General features: G+C 31.4%; 1 protein-coding gene across 1 annotated transcript; it reads left to right on the forward strand.

Moving 5' to 3' along the window:
• The first annotated feature begins 1,557 nt into the window (after positions 1-1,557).
• Positions 1,558-5,818, forward strand: LOC145639869 (trihelix transcription factor ASR3-like). Its single transcript, XM_081691196.1, has 2 exons — positions 1,558-2,401; positions 5,003-5,818. Exons 1-2 carry the CDS (start codon positions 1,576-1,578, stop codon positions 5,305-5,307), a joined length of 1,131 nt encoding a protein of 376 aa, XP_081547322.1. The 5' UTR covers positions 1,558-1,575; the 3' UTR covers positions 5,308-5,818.
• The last annotated feature ends 4,347 nt before the right edge of the window (positions 5,819-10,165 follow it).

Below are 10,165 nucleotides of genomic sequence, written 5' to 3' on the forward strand. Positions count from 1 at the left end.
ATAATTATAATAATTAAAATTATTTTGATTAGAGAAGATGGAAAATTGTTTAAGGACAATGAATGACAAGGATAGGCAAATATCACATAAATATATATGTGAATGGTGTAAGAAAGAAAGGGCAAAATGGGTGTACCTCAATAGTCTAGAAAGTCTTAATTCAAAACAACAAATTAAAGGAGCCACTAATAAAGGGACACTAATGAGTATTTGGTAGATAATTATGCCTAATAATATAATGAAGGATGAGGTGGAGAAGAAAATAAAGGAGTTGCAAATAGGAGAAGTCTTTCTTTTAGTGGTAGGGTAGATTTGCCTTATGGAGTAAAAGGATCGTTTTGCAATCAACATCATTATCTTCAAATTAATGAGATTAGTCGATTCTATTCTCTACATTTTTATTTTATCATAAATCTAGTGTTTTTAATTTTTTATTTCGTTATTTTTTCTGTTATAGGATTTTTTTTGGTTTGCAAACATTTAATTACATAGTAGTATTGTACGATTTTAATTTATGGAAAAGATAAGGTTCAAATCTTGTTTTCATTAATGACTTTTTGGTAATACAAAGTATGATAATATCTTTCCCTTAAAAAAAAAAGTACAATAATATCCTCTAGTAAATTGAAAATACATTGAATTATACTCAAATAATTTACAAAGTAGCTAGGTTATTGTTTTTGTTTTATTTGATTGAAACAAAACAATTTTTCCAACTTACAAATGATAATGCATTTTGGTGTGCTGACCACTGTATGGCCGCTCTTAAAAGAACAAAATAATCTCTATAACACTAATTAAATTACCTCCATAACATTGACTGAATAGCCCCTCTAACACTGGCCAACCACATGTAAGAATTTGTGTATTGTTTATTTACTTTGTTTATTTATCGTTTTTTTTTCCCCTGTTTTATAAGTAAAAAAATTCAACGAAAGGTAAATTAAACTTGAAAACATGGAAAATGAGTCAAAAAAAGAAGAAAGTGAAGGGGATAAGAAAGGGAGGAATATAAGGTAAATAAGTAAAGAGAAGATAATTAAGATATATGGTACTATGAAGAAAGTAAACCCCAATTGGGGCTATCTCTCAAATAAAGAAATAAATCCCCCATATTAGTATTTAATTAATTAAATTAATTAAATTAATTACAATAATTATCAACAATCAATTAGGTATTGACAAGTCCCCACATAGTCATACGCAATACTCTCCTCTCTAATCTCCATAATCAATATTAGGGAAGAGATTAGCAAACTTAATTACCAATATATTATACTTAAATACCTCCCACCGTCCTAATTCATTTTAGGAGTCTCCTCTCAACAACCCTTCAAATTTCAACACCCCTTCGATCTTCCTTTTATTTTTAATTCAATTTTTATTAATTAATAAACAAAGAATTATTTAGGGTAAATAAATTGGGGAGGAGGGTAGAGACACTGGAATTTAGGGGGTTTTTTCTGTAACGGGATTGCCCTCTAGATTCCTCGAACGGTGTTTGCTTTATAATTCCGTCCCAAAAAATAGTGTCACTTGTCAGATAACTCGGCCAAGGATTCTTCATTGAATTCAATGGCTCAGCAACCAAATAACGATAACACCAACATTAACAATGATGATGATGAGGAAGAGGAGGTGGTTACGCTATCAGTGACACCGTCAAAGGCAGTCGTTGACGTTGACTTTAACAACAACACCGGGGACGAAGGCGGAGGAGGAGGAGGAGGAGGAATAAAGGCGGCGAGGTTGCCGAGGTGGACGAGACAGGAAATACTCGTACTTATTCAAGGAAAACGGGTGGCTGAGAATAGAGTACGCCGAGGAAGAAGTGCGGTGTCGTGTGATAGTAGTCAAGGACAACAACAAGTGGAACCAAAATGGGCAACAGTGTCATCTTACTGTAAGAGACATGGAGTGAACAGGGGTCCTGTTCAGTGTAGAAAAAGATGGAGTAATTTAGCAGGTGATTTTAAGAAGATTAAAGAATGGGAATCTTTGGTTAAAGATGAGGCTGATTCTTTCTGGTTGATGCGTAATGATTTGAGAAGAGAGAAGAAATTACCTGGTTTCTTTGATAAAGAAGTTTTTGATATTCTCAACAACAACACTACTACTGCTTCTGCTACTGCTACTTGTTCTGGTTCTGAATCATTACCACCTGACTCAATTGTCGAACCGCTCTTTGACAGTGGCAGGAGTGCTGCTGCTGATGACGGGTTATTCTCCGATTTCGAACCTACGCACCCGCAGCAGCAGCAGCAGCAACAACAGGATGATGAAATAATGGGTGATAATGATAATCAAGTTGAGGTTGAGATTAAGGTTGAACCTCAACCTCTTTTGCTGTCTTCTCCTAATACTACAACTACTACTATTCCGGCTCCTACTCCTATTTCTGGTACTTTTTTTCCTAACTTCTTTTTTCATTATTTTATTTTATTTTTTTCTTCTTTTATTACATACACTATGACATGATATTATACTCCACCAGTCCACCCCCACCACCACTAGTAATAGACTAATAGTGCTATATTTAAAAAAAAAAAAATCAAAATTATTTTTTAGATGTCATTAGCCGTGTACCTACCGTTAAGTACAGTCGGGTGTATCTAAAATTGTTTATTCCGATCAGGCCCGTTTCTGAGATTTTGGTGGCCTAGGGCGAACATATAAATTGGGGCCCTAATTAATTAACACCCAATATATTATGTACGAAGTACAAGGTATATACATATGATTTTTATTTTTATTTTTTAACTTGGAAGGGTATGCAAAATGAAAGATTAACCTCCTCGATTTCAATTCCAAATTCATATCAAAACTACTCTAAAAGACAATGAAAGCTTACTAGCTACATGTTGTTATATGTTAATTAGTACGGAACTACGGAGTAACAAAATCTCGAAACAAAAATGATTTTATTCACTACTGAGTAATATTTGCCTATTTGGTAAAAATAGTCAAATCGCTTGTCTAATTAGTTTAAGCCATTGCATTTGTTTCCATTCATTTTCCCAACAGGTTGGAAAAAAAAAAAAAAAAAAAACAAAAGTACAAAACAAAACAAAACAAAACTACACAGTAATGTACTCCTGCTCCTCCGTAAGTATGAAATTACAAGCCAAATAATTTTTAATTTTTTTTGAGGAAAAATGACAAGCCACATAATTATTATTATTTAATTTATTTATTTTTTTTTTTAAAAAAAAAATCTTACTTTATCCAATTAATTTATACACAAGTGCCCATTGCATCACATTAATCTATCAAATTAAAACTTAGATTGCTGAACACAATTTATCAATTTTTTCACAATAAAATAAAATAAATAAAGATAAAAACATTCAAATGAAAGAAATTGTAGAAGGTTGAACACAAACCTTGCAAAAATATTATACAACGTCGTAGCAAGAGCGATTTGGAGACAGAGTGAATATTGAAAAAGTTTTGTCCATGTTCAGATTACTAACCACTCAATAATCAAGTAATTATGTAGATTATGTAAGATAAAAAAAAAAAAAGAAGATACAAGTTACAGAGAATTTTCATCAAAAACAAAATAAAAGAGTTATTTCAGTGTTAAAAATTATTTTCATCTTCAATTGATTATATTGGAAAATGGGATCTCGGTAAAATTTGAAAAGGTTGAAAGAGATAATTTAATTTTAGAAATAAAGGGATTCATCTAGGCAAAAACTGTATATACAATGCGAAAATCAAGGGAGTTAAATGCTTACTTTGCTTAGGAAATTGTCGAACTACTCAACTACATCAGAGGTAAATGCTCAAGTAATTATAGATTTTTTTTCTTGGATAATTTGAGGCCCTGTTTTAAACGAAATTTGGGCTTTACAATCTTGGGCCCTGGGCGGTTGCCCCACCTGCCCCGCCCCAGCTACGGCCCTGATTCCGATCTATTTCTTTAGAAGAATAAAAAAAATAAATAACTAAAATGCCTTTGCATATATGGTTAGTTGTATGCCATTTCTCCACATTTTAAACCCTTAGTTGATTATTTATTCCTTAATTAGTGTAATTTATTGATTAATTAATATACGGAATAAAAGTCAACCTTAATGGATTTTAATATTGACCGGATACTAATCCTATGTTGCCCCTTCTGAAGTTCATAGAGTTATTATTATTATTATTACTCATAACTCATAAGAGTACCAATGTACTGTTATACGGGTCTATTCTTTGGGATTTTTATTTTATTTGATCTTTTAGTCAACAAATAAATTGATGTTTAATTTAATTATATTGTCATTAATTTAATTATATTGTCATTATTTCTCTCCTCTTAATTATAAGAGTATTACTCCCAAAGTCCCAATACATTCTTAATTAGAGTGTTAATCAGCAAATTTTCAGTATTATTAACCCAAAACCTAGTAACTTGCTTGTAATCACCAATATATCATGTTTCTTTCTACTTACTGTCAACAATAATTTCTCATTGCAATGAAGACTAAGCTAGCTAGTAGGAGCGTGTTACGTACGAGTACTAATTATGTTAGCCTTATATTTTAGTACTATACCAGCGTATGTACTAGCCTTTCAATTTATTTTCTTCAATAACGTACATACATGCTTTTTAATTTTCAAAAATATATAGGAGATCGATCATGTAATAGTTTTACACTTGATAATAGAAGTCACAACACGTATGTACGTACCAAATCAATATTCCATGCCATTAACTGGTTTATATAAAAATCCAAGTCCTTTCACATAATTTATGTACAACTCACTGCTATTTTGATTCTGAAATATTTATATACGACGTATACTATTTTACTGTGTTCTGTAGTACATGGTTAATTCTTTGTTATAGGATCCCACCAGATGGTTTTAGGTGGCTAGCTATGTTTTGTTCTGATCTGATGATGGTGAAATTAGTCGTATTTTCGTTAGTCCTATGACTGCATACCCTAGCTAGCTAGCTAATAAATATCCTGAATCAAAAATCGAAAAAATAAAATATATATTGGTACAGGATCTGCAGGAAGAAATAATGAGAAGCAACAAGACAGGATAAATGTTGAAATTGGATCAACATCTCGTGAGGGAAGAAAGCGAAAACGGTTTATGGACGAAGATGATAATAACAACAATGGTGAGCAGGATGAATTATGTCAAGTGTTGGAGAAGAACGGAAGAATTCTAAGTGCTCAACTGGATGCTTACAACATTAATCTGAAACTTGACAGGGAAGAACGTAAAGATCATGCTAATAGCTTAGTTGCTGTTCTCAACAAGCTAGCTGATTCTTTGGGAAGGATTGCAGATAAGCTGTCGTAGTAGCTCAGTTGCTCGCCTCGATCTCGATTTCTTCTTGTCTGATTGCCTTGAAAATGGCGACATAATGTATATAAGTGAACTACACTCAGCTCCCATGCATTCTACATTACTACATACACTTCTAGTTGGCGATGATGGATAGGATTATCAGAATATCTAGAGAGTTTGATTGATGATTTAATTTGCGTCTTTTAGTTTGATTTAATATTTTATCCTTAGCTTCGTTCTTTCTACATACAGTGCACAACAGCATTTAAGTACTCTGTTATGCATCATAATATGCCGGTGATTACATACTTTTTTTCCTTCGTACAATTTTTTCTTTTAATATTTTTTGTGTTAAGACTTTAATTTATCGGCTAAACTAGTTGACATCCACATATAGCTATATATGACATGTTAATATATGTTGAATGTTTGTGCATGACCATGAACATTGTGTTCGTGTACCTCAATATACAACTATCGTTAATTTCTTAACCTATGCACAATTCAATTGAAATACTTTACAATATATAGAGTTTACGTATGCATCTCTTCCTATGAACAACTTTGTTTTTCATCCATTTCTTGCAAAGCCATGCATGGGTGCTTGACTGCTTGAGCAGTTGCGCGGCTCTTCCAATCGACTACATACGTCTTTTTCTTGATTTGCTGCTGGTGTGTGTCACCTTGTTATCATTGAGTACCTCTTATGGCGGAACTCACCATTGTAGAAGATCCTAGACTGAGAAGAGAGTTTTAACTTTGAATTCATCTATTTAATACGTATCGCGTGAAATTATATCACTATGTGTTGTTGTCACGTATCACCAATTTTTGGTGAAAGGCACTTGCTTCAATTCTTAATGTGACATTTTTTGTCCCACAATGAGTTTCACCATTGAAGAATTTAGTTCAAACACAATTCTATCATGATTAAAATAAGTTAAGGTGAGACTCACCATTTGACTAAAATAGTCTTTAAATAATACGATTGTTTCAAGAACCCAAATTGATTCCCACTATTATTATGGATGATCTAAAGGATTTGATTCACCTTTATAATAGGGGTACCCAATCAATGTAAAGCTTTATACTGAGTATTACAATACATATACTTCGCATGTTATTCAAGTGTATAAATGTTGTAAAAATGGAAGGATTAGTGTAATTTAGAAAGTTTTATCATACTAAAATGGCATATTTCAAAATAGATAAAAATCATACTTAGATGGCTAATGGAGGGACTAGTGTAGTTTAGAAAGTTTTATTATCCTACGGAGTATATAATTTTTTTAATGCGGACACGTGCTATTATCTATATGCCTTTTAAGAATAGTAAAATGGCTTATTTCAAAATAGCATGCGTTCGCATAAAAAAAATAAAAAATATATATATATATAAAAAAAGAGTAGTATATATATGTTAAAATTTGGTGCAAAAATTTCCCACTTTATTTTCAATTATTTTAAAAAAATGTATTCTTGACTAATTAATAAAGTATTGTGTCTGTCAAAATATGTAGCAAAATAAGGATGGAGGTATATATGTGTACATTGCATAGGTATTAACCTATTTTTTTTTTAATTGTTAAATAGAACCCTATAGTTCTTATATTTCTTTCATTATATTTTTTCATAAAGTTGGCCTACTGCAATAGTTACCCGTAATGTCTTTGGTTTAAGTATTAAAATCAATTTAATGTGCTTAACTTAAAAAATTAATTTGGTTTATGGTAAATTATTGCTGAATTAACATAATAGTACATTATAATATTAATAAAAATTGTGCTTGGGACTTAGGTGAGTAAATTCAAGTTTATAACAATGAGAAACGAGCGATGTTTATAAGGGATTGTTATGTACTTTCATATGAAAAGTTAAGGGCAATGCTGACATTTTCAATGAACGTTTGCAACAAAGTGGTATATATAGACGTTTAATTTGACGGCATGTGAAGGAGTTAACGAACAATTTTTCTCTCTTCCTTTAATTCTGAACATTTTTTTCTCTCCTACTTCAATTTTCTCTCTTCTATTATATTGTAAGGACATTTTACTCTCCTCTATTACGAATTTAAAGTCGAAGCACTTGACCATTGAAGGTGGGTGTAATCCCCCGTATTTTTAAATATTTTATAAATGAAAATTTATTTTATTTATAATATTTATTTGTTATTTTTCATAATTTAATTTCAAAAGTTTCAAATTATTAATCTGGGTCGAAAATTATTTGAACAAATTATTTTATGCACCTTTATTCTACAATTTATGTCCAATCACACAAGCCTAACCCATTTGTTTACTTAATCGACCCATTATTTTTATGAGGCCCAATCTTTCTTTTTACCCTACAATAATTTTCTCCTATAAATACCCCATAAATCTCCAAAAATTTCCCACACAAAAAGGTTAGTCTTATTTTCATCCTCCTTTGTTTCATTATTTTGCTTAATGTTAATTTAATTGTTTTGGGTTTTGATTTTAGTATAAAGATTATATTTTTAGTATCAAATTATATTTTAATGGTATAAAGATTATAAATTTCAGATTATATTTATGTTATAAATTTCATATTTTATGAATTATAAACCTAGGGTTTCAATTTATTGAAAATCATGATTTTAGGGTTTTTATGAACAATTGATTTAGGGCTTTTATAGTAATGATGTTTTGAAATTTTGGTGATTATAACTACTGATTAGTTTAACTTAATTCCAGATTATTTTGAACACGTAGATTCGTGTTTTAATTTTTAGATTTTCATTCGTTAATATTAATCCCGTTTTAATCCCGATCAGATTCTGAACTCATCCGATTTTGATGAAAAAGTAGTGTTTTATTTCCATGTGGAAACAACGTTTTAAGAAAGACTCACTACCTTTGGTAGTGAGCACCACCCTCTCGTAGCCAAATTCAGCCTCTAAATATGATTTTCGGACAGTTTTTTATTTTAACGAAGTTTTTTTTATACTTAAAATATTATCCTTGAGTTTGATTAATAAAATTAAATATGTTTAAAGTTAATTAAGCATAAATATATGTTTTTATTGAAGTTTTAAGTGTTGGAAATAGTTTTTAAGTACTACTTTTGATGTTTTATAAAGAGGGTTTAATCACCCATTAAAAAGGGAGATTTTTAGGGGTTTTTATATAATTTTCAGATTTTTATTAGACTTTGAACTTGCTTTAATTTCATGTATAAGAGTGTATTTTAAGTTTTATGAAGAAAATTTAAAGAACTATATATAAGCCTTTAATTTTAACTAAAGGGAAGGTTTTAAAGTGTTGTTTGATTTGGATTTTGAATGTTTTAAAGTAAGTTAGTATTGCTGTAAATTTGATTGATTGGGTATTGATTGAGATGTTATTATTTGGCTTAGGAGAGGAGTTTATTGAAGGTGATTTCTAGTTAGTAAAGTGGCATACCAATTCGTTTGCTCAAGGTACGTACAAGTTACGAAACCTTTCTTTTAGGTGCATGTTTAAGGACGACGGATCGAGAACTTAGTATCATGTATAGGGATGACTGAGTTAAATTGTTTGGTTATACATTGTGAATTTCGTATGACGTGCACTATTTTATATTGCAAGTATTATTTGTGCTCTAATTATGCAAGGTGCGCTTAGAGGCAAAGGTATATGATTGGTGTAATGATTAATTTATTACTCATTCATGATTATGCAAGCAGGATGAGTAAAGGAAGAATTTAAGTCTTCTAAGACGAGGTTAAGGTTTTGTGGTGCCTTATGCACTCAAGGTGTTTATACACCGAGGTAGTAAAGGATTAAATAATAAATGTTGTTTGTCACTAATAAATCAAGAATTGAAATTGGAAACTTGTCTTGCTTGATTGAATTGTTATTGGAATGTTTGTATTGTTATGCATATGAGTCATCACCAAGTCTAAACCTGTAAAACACGTAACGTGCAAGATGGATGAGCAATAAAACTCTGGATTGGTGCACTTCTGGAGTAATGACAATCAAGGGTTGGGGTACATGGGGTATTAGCCGTGTACTTTTCTCGAGGCCGTCTGATCTACGAGTCTCTTATTTCAAATATTTTTCAAAACTAGGAGTTAGGTGAGATCTCATACTAACTATGGTCACAGAGTCGCGCCCGTGGTCGTTTGATGTTTATTGATGTTTCCAAAAGGAGGCATGAGGTTTTTCTTTTATTGATGTTCCAAATGGAGCATGGGTTGGACAGCCTTGTCTATTGCGTAATCCAATAAATAAAAATAATGATTTACCTATTATTAATTAATGGAGTCTTAGTAATATAAATAGTTGAGTCGTGTGTTGAGTCTATAATTTAATGATGCATATGATGATTGATTATTAGTAGCATGTTATGGATTTCTTAATTTATTTCGCAGCTTGTATGTACTCAGCTTTGCTGATTGCGTGCTTTTGTGTGTGTCTTTCTTTGGTCATGGCCTTCGCCTTTCAATGACCCTGTGACGATCCAATTTTTACACTTGTAATATTGGGGAGCAGATTACCACAGGTTCTTACATACGCAGCATTCGCATCAGGGTTGTGGGATTTTGAGGAGAGAGTTGGTTATTATTCGCAGTTTATTTCTTTTCATAAGTTTGAATTTATTTAAACTTTGGTTTTATTTATTTACTACTTTTGTGGGGTTTTGAATAAGGGCCATAATGGTTCCAAGTTGTATGATTTAATTTGGTTTTGGTTATTGGTTTTGAAACTTATTTATAACTGAATTAGTTTTTCCGCTGCTATTTTCTGATAAAGTCTTAACGTTTGAACACGTGGCGGTAGCACGCTAGTAATTCTCTTGAATATTGTTCAGGGTCCTCACAGGTTTAAAGAGAGAGTTATTGGGGTGTTACAGTGGGCAATTACCA

The sequence above is a fragment of the Chenopodium album genome, chromosome 1 (assembly GCF_948465745.1).
Source record: "Chenopodium album chromosome 1, dcCheAlbu1.1, whole genome shotgun sequence".
Lineage (NCBI taxonomy): Eukaryota > Viridiplantae > Streptophyta > Magnoliopsida > Caryophyllales > Amaranthaceae > Chenopodium > Chenopodium album.

Excerpts from the sequence above, each read along its gene's own strand:
- LOC145639869 (XM_081691196.1), top strand. The coding sequence starts at position 1,576 with ATGGCTCAGCAACCAAATAACGATAACACCAACATTAACAATGATGAT. Across the intron at positions 2,402-5,002 it reads GGCTCCTACTCCTATTTCTG|GATCTGCAGGAAGAAATAAT; the intron begins GTACTTTTTTTC and ends ATATTGGTACAG.